This window comes from Podarcis erhardii (genome assembly GCF_964252035.2).
Source record: "Podarcis erhardii genome assembly, chromosome: 2".
Taxonomy (NCBI): Eukaryota; Metazoa; Chordata; class Lepidosauria; order Squamata; family Lacertidae; genus Podarcis; species Podarcis erhardii.
The window spans coordinates 117791327-117807615 of NC_138498.1; the positions used below are offsets into that span (position 1 = coordinate 117791327).

General features: G+C 46.2%; 1 protein-coding gene across 7 annotated transcripts; it reads left to right on the forward strand.

Annotated features, from left to right (window-relative positions):
- The first annotated feature begins 403 nt into the window (after positions 1 to 403).
- Positions 404 to 13190, forward strand: LOC309336576 (uncharacterized protein). 7 transcript variants are annotated; one of them, XM_081852548.1, is made up of 4 exons: positions 404 to 807; positions 4572 to 4952; positions 8361 to 8523; positions 11439 to 13190. In XM_081852548.1, exons 1-4 carry the CDS (start codon positions 646 to 648, stop codon positions 13160 to 13162), a joined length of 2430 nt encoding a protein of 809 aa, XP_081708674.1. In that variant the 5' UTR covers positions 404 to 645; the 3' UTR covers positions 13163 to 13190. The 7 variants fall into 7 exon arrangements, with proteins under 7 accessions (XP_081708674.1, XP_081708675.1, XP_081708676.1 ...); XM_081852549.1 differs by having other exon boundaries at positions 4575 to 4952; XM_081852550.1 differs by having other exon boundaries at positions 405 to 547.
- Positions 13191 to 16289: the final 3099 nt, after the last annotated feature.

Sequence of the window (16289 nt, forward strand, 5' to 3'; positions counted from 1 at the left end):
TGTTTAATGTTTAATGTTTTATTATGTTTTTTATATATGTTGGAAACTGCCCAGAGTGGCTGGGGCAGCGTAATAAGATGTGTGGTGTATAAATAGGAAAATTATATTTATGGAAAGGGATGTTCCTATTTTCATGAGAGAAATGTTGGAGGGTTTGGAAAGGTCGGTTGCTGGAGCTAAGTGATTGCATGATCCCAACCAGCAGAGCTGGGAACTGGACTGTCTCCTCCAGCTACACATTCGGGCTGCAGGCATAGCTGTCAACCTTCCCTTTTTTTGCGGGAAATTCCTTTATTCCAGCGCCATTTCCCGCTCCTATCCTGTTAGATATCCTGTAGACTGTCCCACGGACAGGTGAGGCTGCTGATCCCTTATTTTCGAGTCAGCTGATCCCTTATTTTCAAATCTGAAAGTTGACAGCTATGGCTGCAGGGTGGCATCGTCCCAGCGTTCTGAAAATATTTACTGATGAGGAAACCAGTGACTGCACATCGGATCACAAGGAGACTTATTTGTGCAACATTCTGGATAGCATATAAGATGCCAGGTAGATTCCAATGATACAATAAATTTTGAGGGACAGCGCAAGGGGGCGCATCCAGCCTCGCAGCCCCCCAGGGCCCACCCCACAGCCAGCGAGCTCCGATGCCCAGAGAGGCAGGAAACGGGGCCAGCCAGGGGGACTCGAGAGCGGCTGCCCTTTCCTGTCCCCGCCGAGGAGAGCGGAGGAGCAGCGGCCCCGTGGCCTGGCGAGTTTCCCCGGAGAGGAGCCGGATTCCGCTGCAGGGACGGAGCGAGGAGTCCGAGGTGCAGGAGGGGGAGAGCAGGTGGGCCTGGCAGGATCAGGCCCCGAGTGGAGCCAGAGGCTGCAGGGCGCCCCCCCCCAAGGGGGCAGGAAGGGGAAGGGGCGCAGCGGAGGGGCAGGGCATCTGCAGGAGGGCACAGGGGCCCACATCTCTGGCTCAGGCTGGCCCGGACCCTGCCGGAGCCCCTGGGGAGCTGCTCCCTTCAGTCCTGAGCTCAAGGGGCAGAATGAGGGCTCCAAGGCAGCTGCTGCTTCCCGGTGGACGATGCATAGAGTCGCTCACGGATCAGCGGCGTAGCTGGGGCTTTTGCCGCCCCTCTCCCTGTCCCTCTGCAGGGAGCCCCGTCCTCTTCCACGGTCCTCCCCACGGCGGAGAGGGAAGGGGAGGCAGGGGGGAAGTGCAACAGGGAGGTGTCCCTCTCACCCTGCAGCCCCCTGACACCCTTTGCAGGCCACTACTCCTGCCCCCCTTCCTCTGCCAGTGCCATTGATGAACCTATCGCCCTCCTTCGTGAATTGGTCAGATCGCCTTTGAACGCTCTCTTTTCTCTTGTAGTAATGATGTCCATCAGATTCATTTCGCAAGGAAATGGCTTCTTTTGTCTTCCCCAAATCAAGGTCCACTGTGCCTACACATGGAGGCTCTGTTGATCTGTCACGGCTAATAAAACAGCTAATAGATCTATTTCCCGGAGAAGGCACCTGATCTTTTCCGAAGCTGTCAAAGCTAGTGACCTCTTGTGTCTGCGTGTAAATCAGTGAGACAGGCTTAAGCCTGTTTCATTAATTGTTTTATTTCCACCTTCCTCAGTAAGGCTGCAGAGTTTTCAGATGAAGGCTGAGGGTTGAAGTGGGTGACAGTTTAGAGAATGCAGAAGGAGGATTCTTAAGATGTGTGGCATATGGAAATGAATTAATGATAATAAAAACGCTGAAGACAGTATTGTAAAAGACTGAGGAAGGCGAAATTGAAATTAGCTATTCATGTTCAGATTTCCAGTTACAGATAGGTAGCCGTGTTGGTCTGCCATAGTCAAAACAAAAAAAAATCCTTCCAGTAGCACCTTAAAGACCAACTAAGTTAGTTCTTGGTATAAGCTTTCATGTGCATGCACACTTCTTCAGATACTTCTTCAGATTATTACTCATTTCATTTCTATACTGCTTCATATTTCTAATTTTTTTTATAATAAATTTTATTAAAATTTTCACAATATCTCCAATCATACCATTTTCAAAATCACATATTTTGACTTTTTGAACCTCCCTCAGCTCCTCTGACAATCATCCGTAATTAAATTTCTACCTTCACATTCCTTAATTATAGTATCGCCTTCAAGTAAAATCTTTCTATCCTCGTTTACATTCTTGCAATATTCCTTATTTTTTTTCACAAAGCTTCTTTAAAACACACTAGCGTTGTTTGTTCCTCTAGGAACTTGTGGTCTCTTTGAAGTCTGATTTTTCCAGTTAATTTATCTAGTTCTGCGTAATCTGTTAGTTTTTTTCTCCATTCTTCCAAAGTCGGTAATTCTTCTTGTTTCCATTTTTGGGCCATCAATGTTCTCGCTGCTGTTATTGCGTACTGAAAGAGTTTACAGTCCCTCTTATTTATTTCATTTCTAGTTATTCCCAGTAGGAAGGTTTCTGGTTTCTTTACAAAGCTATATTTCAGCATTTTCTTTAATTCATTATATATCATTTCCCAGAACCCCTTCACTTTCTTACACTCCCACCACATATGAATAAAAGTACCCTCTTTCTCTTTACATTTCCAACATTTGTTACAGGTTTTATACATTGTTGCCAATTTAACTGGTGTTATATACCATCTGTATACCATTTTCATAACATTTTCTTTTAACATAGTACATGCTGTAAACTTCAGATTTTCATTCCATATTTTTTGCCAGTCTTCCATATCAATACTATACCCTAAATCTCTGGCCCAGTGAATCATTACAGATTTAACTTCCTCATCCATCGTGTGCCATTCCAATAATATTTTATACATTTTTGAGATTATCTTACAATCATTGTTAACAGTTTCCGTTTGAAATTTCGAATCATTTTCTTTATACCCTTTTTCTTTCACATCCTTTTTAAACATATCATTTATCTGGTAGTAGTGCAGCCAATCAAATACATGTTCTTTTACTTGCTCGTATGGCTTCAATCTCCATTTCTCTCCTTCTTTTACCACTAAATCTCCGTAAGTAATCCAATTACTCCTCATATTAATTTTCTTGACTCCCATAACTTCTAATGGGGATAACCAATGTGGAACCCCCATTTCTAATAGATTTTTATATCTGCCCCATACTTCAATTAACGATTTCCGGAAGAAATGGTTTTCAAACGATTTATAACCTTTTTTCTTCTCTTGCCATAGATACGCATGCCACCCAAATCTGTTATCTGCTTCATATTTTTAAGAAAAAAAATCTAATTGAGAGAAATCTCATTGCAGTTTGTGTCCATAGGATGTTGAGAACATAAACTCTGTAGATCCAGGAGTTCTCTCCTCCTGATAGTCTTAGATTTGATTGTTCTTTCCGATAGAACAGGAGGAACGAAACATTTATGGGCTTAAAGCTGCATTAATTCTGGAGGCCACATTCCAGTGAGCTTTGAGGCCAATGTATGCACATGCATGCGCACACAGAAAAGAGATGCAGACCATAAAGTCACATGCACACACGCCAGAGGTGCTGCACAAACTCACCAGACATGCCATCTAGCATACATACAAGTCTTGCAAACACAATCAGTATGTTTAGACCTTCCAACCCCAGTCCTGGGGGGAGGAGAAATAAGAGCACAAGAAGACCCTTCTGAATTAGCAAGGAGATCTGTGGGAAAAAGACCCTTCAGATTGTTCTTTAGAAATCCTCTTTAAAGAGCAGCCAGAGGGATCATTTATTTTCCTTTTGCCCCATTTCAGCACTGTGCTGCTTTGTGGTGAAATTGGAGTTGAAAAGATCTCTCTAAGGGCCCTTAGGCATCTTTCTCTCCAGAACAGACAGAGATCTTCATCCTATGATCAGATCAGGAGATGGAAACGGCAGGGACTAGCAGGACACACCCTGAGGCTAGGCAAGCCATATGCAGCCAGTGGACTGCAAGTTAGAATGTCTTCAGTAAAGAGAGTTTGTGACCATCAAATATAAAATATTTTGGAGTGGGTTGTTTGATTTTGTTGTTCAATATTCCTTTTGTCTGTTTGTTTCTTAGACTGTGCAGATACCATACATTTAAAGCATGTGGCTTCCCCCAGAGAACCACAGGACCTGTAGTTTATTGCTAGAGTTCTCAACACCCCTAACAAACTGCAGCTGGCAGGATTTCTTGGGTGAAGTCATGTACTTTAAGTGTTAGGTGGGTCTGTCGCAGCCTTAATCATATACGAAGATCTGTTGCTGCCTTTCCAACATGCTAGAAGTTGCAGCCAGGATCAGCATTCCCTGTCCACTGAACATGCTCAGTCCTCTCAATGGGTTGTTTTTGGATTTCCCTCCCTCTGCCTTGGTCCCCCCCCCCCAATATTATTTGTACTTCCATAAACCTTGATGTTTTCCCCAGTCTTTGAATAACTTCCCCTCGTCCCTGGGTGGAGTCATTTGGGTGACATAATGATTGTCATTCACAGCCTGAACATCAGAAATAGGAAGAGTAATAATATATTTCAAAAACTGGCTAATGGTTAAAATGTGCTTTTGTTTTTATTCTTGGGTTTTATTTTACTTTGTGTCTAATTCTTTTCCAGCAGGGTGGTGTAAAAATGGAAGAGCAGGGACCCAGGAGATCCATTCAAAGGAAAAGACTGGAGTGCAAAGGAAAGAAACCTCCTGCCGGCCAAGTTGGGGCCATCAGGGATCTTCTGCCTCGGGCAGATTTATTTCAAATTAAGCAGGAGCCAGAGGAGGGGCAGCCGCAGCAGCACTGGGATGCTGAGAAGCAGGATTTCCTGAAGACGATGCAGCCCCCTCGTTCAGGGTGGGAAACCCCACAGGCTCCCAGTTCTCCCCACTCTGGGGATGGTGTCCTCCCTTTCAGGGGAGCTGCGGATGCCAGTCGGTGGCTCAGTGGGAGAGTAGGGGGAGCAGACCAGACCCTGCTCCCAGACACTGAGGGGCTTCTGGGAAAGGTAAGTGCCCTCCTTCTTGTAAAGAAGCTGGTAAAATGTGGTCTTGACTTTGCTACCACTCAGTGGATTTGTAACTGGCTGACTGACCGAACCCAAAGGGTGCTCATCAATGGTTCCTCTTCATCCTGGAGAAGAGTGACTAGTGGGGTGCCACAGGGTTCTGTCTTGGGCCCAGTCTTATTCAACATCTTTATCAATGACTTGGATGATGGACTCAAGGGCATCCTGATCAAATTTGCAGATGACACCAAACTGGGAGGGGTGGCTAACACCCCAGAGGACAGGATCACACTTCAAAACGACCTTGACAGATTGGAGAACTGGGCCAAAACAAACAAGATGAATTTTAACAGGGAGAAATGCAAAGTATTGCACTTGGGCAAAAAAAATGAGAGGCACAAATACAAGATGGGTGACACCTGGCTTGAGAGCAGTACATGTGAAAAGGATCTAGGAATCTTGGTTGACCACAAACTTGGCATGAGCCAACAGTGTGACGCGGCAGCTAAAAAAGCCAATGCAATTCTGGGCTGCATCAATAGGAGTATAGCATCTAGATCAAGGGAAGTAATAGTGCCACTGTATTCTGCTCTGGTCAGACCTCACCTGGAGTACTGTGTCCAGTTCTGGGCGCCACAGTTCAAGAAGGACACTGACAAACTGGAACGTGTCCAGAGGAGGGCAACCAAAATGGTCAAAGGCCTGGAAACGATGCCTTATGAGGAACGGCTAAGGGAGCTGGGCATGTTTAGCCTGGAGAAGAGGAGTTTAAGGGGTGATATGATAGCCATGTTCAAATATATAAAAGGGTGTCACATAGAGGAGGGAGAAAGGTTGTTTTCTGCTGCTCCAGAGAAGCGGACACGGAGCAATGGATCCAAACTGCAGGAAAGAAGATTCCACCTAAACATTAGGAAGAATTTCCTGACAGTAAGAGCTGTTTGACAGTGGAATTTGCTGCCAAGGAGTGTGGTGGAGTCTCCTTCTTTGGAGGTCTTTAAGCAGAGGCTTGACAACCATATGTCACAAGTGCTCTGATGGTGTTTCCTGCTTGGCAAGGGGTTGGACTCGATGGCCCTTGTGGTCTCTTCCAATTCTATGATTCTATGATTCCTCTCACCTGGGTTTCCAGCACCTGGAGGTCACAGGTCCAGTGCCTCTAGACATGGAGGTTCTGCTTACCTTTGGTGGTGAATATTCCTCCTCCCTGCACTTTCTCTCTAATCCACTTTAAAAAGGTTTGCTAGACCAAACCTTACATGGCAGGTTTGCGATCATATCTCCTGCTAGTCTTACTTTACCTAAACAGCTGCAGGTGACTCTGAGTTTCATCAGAGCAGAAGCTGTGTCAGAAGAGGTGATCTTCCACCAACCCCCGTTTTCCTCCTCTAAATTGCCTCCATTTCCAAAATGCTCTTTTCTCCCCACTGAGATAAAAATCTTTGCACGTCTTGCATCCTCAGCAATCCCATGTGCAGTGCAAAGAGAATAACACTGGCCTACCTTGCAAGGTTGTTGCAAGATTTATTAAGATAATGTCCATGTTCAGATGACTGAATCACAGCCTGAAAAGCTGGGTTACAAATAGGAACAGTTTTTAATGCGTTGCTGCAGCAAAGTTACGATAAAACCTAAGTTGACTCAAGATTAAAACCAAAAACTCTAGCCGCCACCACCCCAGTCTCCTGACCCCCACAACCAGAATGCATCACTCCAGGAAGGACCCCCACCCAACCTTTAGTGAGAGAGGGGAAAAGAGAAGGACTCTGCATGGGTAGTTGCACAAATTTACCAGCTGTGCTCCTGCACTGGCAGCAAGGCAAACAAACAGGGGAGCTGGGAACGTGCTGGTCCCATATCTCCCTGCATCTGCCTCCTGACCTAATTGTCCCACCTTACCTCAAGATTGGGCCGGCCCTGAGGGTGAACTGTGATGAAACCAGGCACTCTCTTATGAGCCATAACTAACAAACTTTCCATTTTGCCCAAACCAGGAAACTACAGCTGCCAGCTTTGGAACAAGCTGGGATATTAAGCTAACTTCAAACTGTGCTTGGTGAAAACAGGAAACTCTGGCTGATCAGTGGCTTCGTGGTTTGACTGATCCCAATGATAGCAGTAAAAATAGGAAGCCCTGTTGCGTTCAAAGGGGTTGTTTGGACAGAGTCTCTGATCAGCATGCCTAGCAGGACAGGCTTAAAAAGGTAAAGGACCCCTGACCATTAGGTCCAGTCGTCACCAACTCTGGGGTTGTGGTACTCATCTCGCTTTATTGGCCGAGGGAGCCGGCATACACCTTCCGGGTCATGTGGCCAGCATGACTAAGCCACTTCTGGCAAACCATAGCAGCGCACGGGAACGCCGTTTACCTTCCCGCCGGAGCGGTACCTATTTACCTACTTGCACTTTGACGTGCTTTTGAACTGTTAGGTTGGCAGGAGCAGGGGCCGAGCAACGGGAGCTCACCTCACCCGGTCGCGGGGATTCGAACCGCCAACCTTCTTACTGGCAAGTCCTAGGCTGTGTGGTTTAACCCACAGCACCACCCGCGTCCCAGGACAGGCTTAGGAAACTATTATTATTATTATTATTATTATTATTATTATTATTATTATTTGCATCCTCCCTATCTGACTGGGTTGCCTCTGCCCATCTGGGTAGCTTCCAACAAAATAAAAACTGTCAAAAATTTCCCTGTAAAAGGCGGCCTTCAGAAGTCTTCCATTTTGTAGAAATGGCCTTCGGTTTTAAAGAATTGCCCTCTTTTCGGAATCATGTGGTGTAAACATGTATGTTGTCCTCTACGTCCAAACACACACAGACCCACACATAGTAGGAACAAGCAGTGCTTTAAAGTGCTTATCTTGCAAACTTGCCATCTAAGTTGTTTACTCCTGAACGAAGTTCCTGTTTCCCAAAAGGACAGGAGGGGGAGCAGAGGAGGAAACGGATGGGTTTGAAGGCTCTTTCCACCAGCCGTCTCTCTCCCCTGAGAAACAAGAGCAAAGGGTGTTTGCAGGGCAGGAGGGCAGAGGAGGAGGCAGCGAGGGCAGAGGGAGCAGTGGGCGGATCCACCGCCTCTCCCAGGGGGTCCAGATGCAAGCAAGGGGCTTCCTTCTTCTCCATGCAAGGGCCACCCATGTATTCAGAGCAGTTCTTTGCAGATTAACTCTTAAGTTCTATGGGGTCTACTCTCAGGCCACTAATGTGCACACCATGCCAGCCTTAGGAAGGAAGGCGGGACAGGCAGGTGAAAAGAATTGCCAAAGGTGTTTGAAAATGGGTGGAGGCTCTTGGGAAGGGGGTGCCCAGTTGGGGCTTCTCCAGGGCAGCAGAATGTCTTGGGCAGGAGAATCCCTGCAGGGGCTCTCAGACTCCCTTGGCTTCTTCTTCTTCCCCCCCTCCCAGGAAGCTGCAACTTGCTCTGGATTCTGCGCTCCTCAGGAAGCTGAACCTGCAACCCTGGCCAGGATGGAAGGAGGAAGATGGATGGGTGACCTGGTCAGGCTGTCTCCCGCATCCCTCCACAGAACCTCTGAGCATTCCCTCCCAGGACCCTTGGATAAATCTGGTGAGTTCCAGGGAAGAGGAGATGGGGACAGGGATAGATGGATGGCAGAGGGAGAAAGAGGATAAGATGGAGAGGAGACAAATGGAAGGAAGTTCCTGACAGGAAGAAGGAAGGGGTGAGGCCTTCTCCGAAGCAGCTCTTTTGTTTCTTGAATCCTTTTCCTAAAGTAGTGGGGGCAGATTTTCTTCCTCCAGGCTTTGAAACCTTAGGTGTTATTTCCATGGCAGGAATAATTGATGATAATGATGTTGCACACCAATCCTGAAAAATGGGTGAAGGGGAATGGAAATGCTTCCCATAATTATTTATAATTAATATATTTAAATTGTTTCTATTACTCTTATTTTTTATAGACAGGGTCAGAATGATACATTCCACTAGCATCAAAACACAATAAATGCATGCACCTCCCCAGTTTGGTGGGGTTAAGGGACAAAGGACCCGTTATCATGATACACAATTCCTGTGGCTGGAGGCTCTACACTTAGGATTGGGCATATAAAGTCCAAGAGTGTCTGGTATTATAAGCAAATTGTGTAAACTTGCCAATCTTACAGACTGGGGTTGTTTGTGAGAGTGAGTGAGTGGGATAATAATTTTAGCGCCCCTTGGTTCTCCCGCACAGACGCGAGGCAACTCCAGTAGTAATTATCTCAGGTTTATTGCTCAAACTCACAAATCACTGTGGAGCTCAGTCCTCGGCCTGTTCATTCCAGCTTGCAGTTGCCAAGTCCTCCAGCAAAGAAGCCCCCACTTTCGCTTTCTTTTCCCCTCTTCTCGCACATTCTCACGAGCCTACGATTTTTTGGACAGGCTATTTCCAGGGTCTCTGTGTCAGACCTCAAACTGGAGATAACAGTCTGTGCCCCCCCCCCGCCGGCACCCCCTCTTCCTGCTCTTTCTTCTTTCCTCCTGCTGCAGCTTGGCTGCTCCTCCCCTGCTTCACATCCCAACTGAATCACATCTCTTGCGTTCTCAGGCTCTGTCAGCGGAGCCACGAGAGGCTTGAGATTCACGGAGCTGACACCCTGTCATTTTGTCCGTCCCTAAGCTTCCATGGAGATACTGTGGTACAACCTTGGTGCAAATTTCAAAATAAGTACACAAAGCCAACAAAGAGACTCAGAAGTTTATAGTGGCACCAGCTTTCCTGGTCAAGAGTCCACTTTGTCAGACTGCAGCCCACAAAAGCTTAGGCCATAATACAGTGGTGCCTCGCAAGACGAAATTAATTTGTTCCGCAAGTCTTTTCGTCTTGTGAGTTTTTCGTCTTGCGAAGTACGGTTTCCCATAGGAATGCATTGAAAATCAATCAATGCGTTCCTATGGAAACCGCCTTCAAACCAGGTCCGGGGACAGTCTGTCCCCCGACCTCTTCTGAAGGCCGGCGGGGGGGCGAAAGTCCCGGGGCGATCTTAAAATGCTGGCAGGCGGCAGCAAAGGCTTCGCTGGCGTCCCCCAGCATTTTAAAATCGCCCTGGGACAGCGGATGAATTCTCCGCTGTCCCGGGGCGATTTAAAAGCCCCCGGGAAGGCAGGCAGGGGGGACAAAGACTTTCCCCCCCGCCAGCCTTCAGAAGAGGTCCAGAGGGCTCTCCAAGCTGCGGATAGCAGCCTTCTGCCCCGCGCGAGGGGCGCTCTTAAGCAGAGCACCCCTCGCACGGGGCAGACATTCGCAGCTTGGAAAGCCCTCGGGGAACTCTTCTGAAGGCTGGCGGGGGAGAAGGGCCTTTCTTCCCACCGCCAGCCTTCAGAACAGCCTTCTGAATGTTGGCGGTGGGGAGGAAAACCTTCCTCCCACCGCAAGCCCCGGGAACAGAGGAGAAGCGTTGCGCACCTTCCCCTCTGTTCCCGGACCTGGCCTGAAGGCTTGCGGTGGGAGGAGGGCTTTCCTCCCCACCGCCAACATTCAGAATGCTGTTCTGAATGTTGGCGGTGGGGAGGAAAAACCCTCCTCCCACCGCAAGCCCCGGGAACAGAGGAGAAGCCCTTCGCGCCTTGTCCTCTGTTCCCGGACCTCCCACCGCAAGCCTTAGGACAGGTCCGGGAACAGAGGAGAAGGCGCGCTGCACTTCCCCGCTGTCCCCGGAGATTTCCCTATGGGCTTTCATCTTGCAAAGCAAGCCCATAGGGAAATTCGTCTTGCGAAGCCGCTAAAAAATCGGAAAACCCTTTCGTCTTGCGGGTTTTTCGTTTAGCGAGGCATTCGTCTTGCGGGGCACCGCTGTATATTTATCTGCCTTTAAGGGCTGCAAAAGATGAATCAACAGAAGCGTAGTTCATCTATGGAATCCATCCTACAGGAGAGAGTGACGGACAGCAACATGGATAGCTTGAAGAAAAGGATAAGACTGATGTCTCTGCTCTGCCCTCGCGGTCTAGGCAATAACGCTTCTTAATACTAGTTTCTGGAAAGCAGAGGAAGGCAGAGAAGACTCTTGTGCTCCAATCCTGCTTGCCAGTTTCCCACAGGCATCTGGTTGGCCTCTGTGAGAAGAGGATGCTGGACTAGGTGGGCCTTTGCCTGATCCAGCAGGCTCTTCTTAGCTTCCAATATATTGCAATATTTTTACAGTTACATGTAGCACTTAAGTTTTATTTATTTCACAAGGGAAATACTGTTACTTGAGCCTGAGATCATTTCTTCACTTCAGAAAGAGAAATAGAGATGTGTCTAATAAGCCAGTTCCACCATAGATCTGTATTATAAAACGATGGTGGTTTATTAAGTGTGAATGGAGTGATCATGTGTTGCTCTTGCCACTATCTCATCAGCTTTCGTAAAATTTGGAACCTCGAGAGGATATTGGAGAATGAAGGTGTTACAATGAGAGAAGGTACAGATTGGGATTGACATGTGTTCAGTTCCCTTTTTGTCTTTCTTGAAAGTCTAACAGGATTCTCTTTCCTCCCAGACTCCCAAACAGGTGAGGAAGATGAAAGTCAGAATTCTATGAAGCCACATGTGAATTTATGGGGGGAAACAAAGAAATTGAGGATACAACAAAAAAGTCACAAAGGAGAGAAACTATTTGAATGTACGGCATGTGGAAAGAGCTTCAGTGAAAGTGGAAAACTTAGAATACACCAACGAACTCACACAGGGGAGAAACCATTTATATGTGTTGAATGTGGAAAGAGCTTCAGTACAAGTGGATCACTTAGAAGACACCAACGAACTCACACAGGGGAGAAACCATTTCAATGTATTGAATGTGGAAAGAGCTTCAGTACAAGTGGATCACTTAGAGTACACCAACGAACTCACACAGGGGAGAAACCATTTAAATGCATTGAATGTGAAAAGAGCTTCAATGAAAGTCAAACACTTAGAAGACACCAACGAACTCACACAGGGGAGAAACCATTTAAATGTGTTGAATGTGGAAAGAGCTTCAGTACAACTGGGAAACTTAGAATACACCAACGAACTCACACAGGGGAGAAACCATTTGAATGTATTGAATGTGGAAAGAGCTTCAGTACAACTGGGAAACTTAGAATACACCAGCGAACTCACACAGGGGAGAAACCATTTAAATGCATTGAATGTGAAAAGAGCTTCAATGAAAGTCAAACACTTAGAGTACACCAACGAATTCATACAGGGGAGAAACCATTTAGATGCATTGAATGTGGAAAGAGTTTTAGCATAAGCAGAGCACTTAGAATACACCAACAAACTCACACGGGGGAGAAACCATTTAGATGTATTGAATGTGGAAAGAGCTTCACTCGAAATGATACACTTAGAATACACCAACAAACTCATACAGGGGAGAAACCATTTATATGTGTTGAATGTGGAAAGAGCTTCAGTACAAGTGGGAAACTTAGAATACACCAACAAACTCACACAGGGGAAAAACCATTTAAATGTATTGAATGTGGAAAGAGCTTCAGTACAAGTGGGAAACTTAGAATACACCAACAAACTCACACAGGGGGAAAACCATTTAAATGTATTGAATGTGGAAAGAGCTTCAGTGATAGTGGATCACTTAGAAGACACCAACAAACTCACACAGGGGAGAAACCGTTTCAATGTATTGAATGTGGAAAGAGCTGCCGTGAAAATGGATCACTTAGAATACACCAACGAACTCACACAGGGGAAAAACCATTTAGATGTATTGAATGTGGAAAGAGTTTTAGCATAAGTGGAGCACTTAGAATACACCAACGAACTCACACAGGGGAAAAACCATTTAAATGTATTGAATGTGGAAAGAGCTTCAGTGATAGTGGTTCACTTAGAAGACACCAACGAACTCACACAGGGGAGAAACCATTTCAATGTATTGAATGTGGAAAGAGCTTCAATACAAGTGGATCACTTAGAATACACCAACGAACTCACACAGGGGAGAAACCATTAAAATGTGTGGATTGTGGAAAGAGCTTCAGTCAAAGTGGAGCACTTAGAATACACCAACAAACTCACACAGGGGAAAAACCATTTAAATGTATTGAATGTGGAAAAAGCTTCAGTGATAGTGGATCACTTAGAAGACACCAACGAACTCACACAGGGGAGAAACCATTTCAATGTATTGAATGTGGAAAGAGCTTCAGTGCAAATGGGAGACTTAGAAGACATCAACGAACTCACACAGGGGGAAAATCACAGATACTTTAATAAACCATATAGGTGTTCTTTACCTTTCCTTCTATGCTTCCTTGCAATACTGATAAAATCAAACCACCCCAATGCTTTCAGCCCCAGAAGAGGAGCTCCCCTTGGTGTCAGGGGAGGGGTCCAAGGGAGCATCTGGAGCCCTGCCATTCCTTCTGTCCCTGGCCCCTTCCCCTCCCCTCTCTGCCATCCCTGGGCCACTCTTGACTCCACAGCAGGAGACTGGATCTGTCTGTGATGGTGAGATGTCCTGGCTGGTTGAAGGACCCCTTCCTGTTTCCTGCAGCTCCATCCTTCTTTCTCATGCAAGGTGAAGTCAGGAAGCAGGTGAAGGCTGAGCACACCTAAGGGTGACCCCGGGGGGGGGGGGTGTGGGATTCTGCTTAACCTTACCCTGTCTGCTCCTTTTCTGGATCCAAATCCCCACACAAAAAGGGGCAGTGTGAGGGCACAATCAGTGTTATGGAGCTGCCCTGAAAATCATTGCTTTGTGACCGTAAGAGGCCCTTCTCAAAAAAACAAGCATCAAGAGAATTTAAGCTATAGAATTTAAACTCCAAATATTTAGCCGAATTTTAAATTTTTGTTGGGGGGTACCCATGCTTCGAGTTCAGTAAGGGTCTAATCATCTCATATTTCTGCTGCTTTGATATTCACAAGTCCCATCTTCCCATCTCCTTGTTGTTATCGTTTTTCTTCTTAATAACATCCAAGTTGTTTCCACAGGCGAGTTGAAGCAAGCATTATTTATTTTTCTGTGTGAACTTTTGTAATGCTCTCCCGTAATTCTTCGCACGCTGATCCAAAAGTCCTGTTCAAGCGGCTGGTGCCATTTTCGTCAGTTCCAATGAAATACAGTATAAGCGTCTGCTCCTTAATTTTCCCAGACCAGTTGCACCATAAATCAGTCTTTCCAGGGGAGTTTTTGTCCATTCAGATATACAATCCAAACATGATAGCAAAACAGTGGCTCGCCTCCCGCTTTGACTGTAAATCTCGCAACAAAGTCTGTCTCATAATGGTGGATCCCAATAATAACTGCGCCACCGGAAAGCCTTTCGTTCTTTCCAAGTCTTCCACAAAACAAAGCCTTTAGTTAATATTTTTATTTCCACACAGTTTATTTCCAATCTCACTTGCTATCAATCATGTGACGGTTCTTCTAGGGGAGGGGTTGTCAGGTAAATCATATTGAAAAAGAAAGCCCCCCCCCCTTTCCGTTCCATTTCAACATACCGACATAGCTGTAATTCTTTGATGTAATCTTCTGTTCATTCCATCCCATCACTCTTGTCTTCTCAGTGGTAGATTTAATTAGCAGATAATACACCCTTTACTTCGCTCGAAACGTGCATTTACTTCCTCCAATTATTTTATCTTAAGCAATGCAGCTAGTTTCGCTCTTGGAAGAAGCTTCCGGGAGATCCAGAACTCACTTGAGGGCTTTCCGTCCGGTGCCCCCACCCCCTACTTCTTTTGAACTTGGGGGTGATTTATGGGCAACCGTGGGCGAGGCAGCATCTTCCCATCCCTTGGGAAGAAAACGGGAGGCTGATATACTCCCATAATCAGCCCCTAAATTACCTTGTGTGAGCCGGAGAGATGGTATTGTCGGCCATCTTCCAAGGCGCCCCGAGCGGCACCTGTGGCCAGCATGAATAAGCTGTTTCTTGCGAACCAGAGCAGCGCACAGAAACGCCGTTTACCTTCCCGCCAGAGCGGTACCTATTTATCTACTTGCACTTTGACGTGCTTTCGAACTGCTAGGTTGGCAGGAGCAGGGACCAAGCAAGGGGAGCTCACCCCGTCGCGGGGATTCAAACCGCTGACCTTCTGATCAGCAAGTCCTATACTCTGTGGTTTAACCCACAGCGCCACCCGCGTCCCTTACCTAAAGTTAGAATCAATTAATTGTAAGTTGGCCGGGAACCCGAGGGTCATCTAGTCCAACTCCCTGCAATGCAGGAATTTCAACTAAAGCATCCAAGACAGATGACAATCAACACTTTAAAAAATCTTTATTATTATGACAGATGGCCTCTGCTTATAAACCTCCCAGGAAGGAAAGTCCATCACTTCCCGAAGGACACCGTTGCACTGTCAAAACAGCTCTAACCGTCAGAAAGTTCTTCCTGGTGTTTTGTCAGAATACAGTGGTACCTCGCAAGACGAAATTAATTCGTTCTGCGAGTTTTTTCGTCTTGCGAATTTTTCGTCTTGCGAAGCACAGATTCTCATAGGAATGCATTGAAAATCAATGCGTTCTTATGGTCAAAAAAAGTTTAAAAATCACCAAAGTGTACAGAACTGTACATACATTTTCTAATTACAGATAGGTAGCCGTGTTGGTCTGCCATAGTCAAAACAAAAAAAATTCCTTCCAGTAGCACCTTAAAGTCCAACTAAGTTAGTTCTTGGTATGAGCTTTCGTGTGCATGCACACGAAAGCTCATACCAAGAACTAACTTAGTTGGTCTTTAAGGTGCTACTGGAAGGAATTTTATACATTTTCTAAGACTCTGGGAGACAACTCGAAAAAGGTTCCTCTTCCACTCTTTGCTTCTTGCTGAAGAACTTGTCCATGGTCTGCTGCTTCATCCGCCTTTTCAGCACCTCCCTGAACGGCGACATGACCCTCGTATCAAAAGTGTTCACAAGGTCACATGTCAGGTCCTTGTCAGGGTGGTGCCGCTATGCAAAAGCCTGCACATCTTTCCACTTCTGGCAAATGTCCCTTAGTTCTTCTCCTTCTTCCTCTCGCCGGCCTCTGCAGCAGCAGTCTTCTTGGGCCCCATGGCAGCCCAGCTCCTACCTTCGCAACCCCCCCCCCCCAAAAATAATCAGTGCTTCACATCCAAAAAATTCAAAAGCACCAAACCTCCTAGAAAACACCCCAATCCAACCCCCCCCCCAAAAGTTTTAAAAGTTTAACTTACCAAATGGCTGCAAAAGAAGTTTTGGAAAACCTCAAAAAAGGCTACCACACCAGTCGCAACTGCACCTCTTCAAGCAATGCACCCTGGGTATTAACGGTTTTAAGAAAAAGGAAACAAACTTGCAAGACGTTTTCGTCTTGCGAAGCAAGCCCATAGGGAAATTCGTCTTGCAAAGCACCTCAAAAAACGAAAAA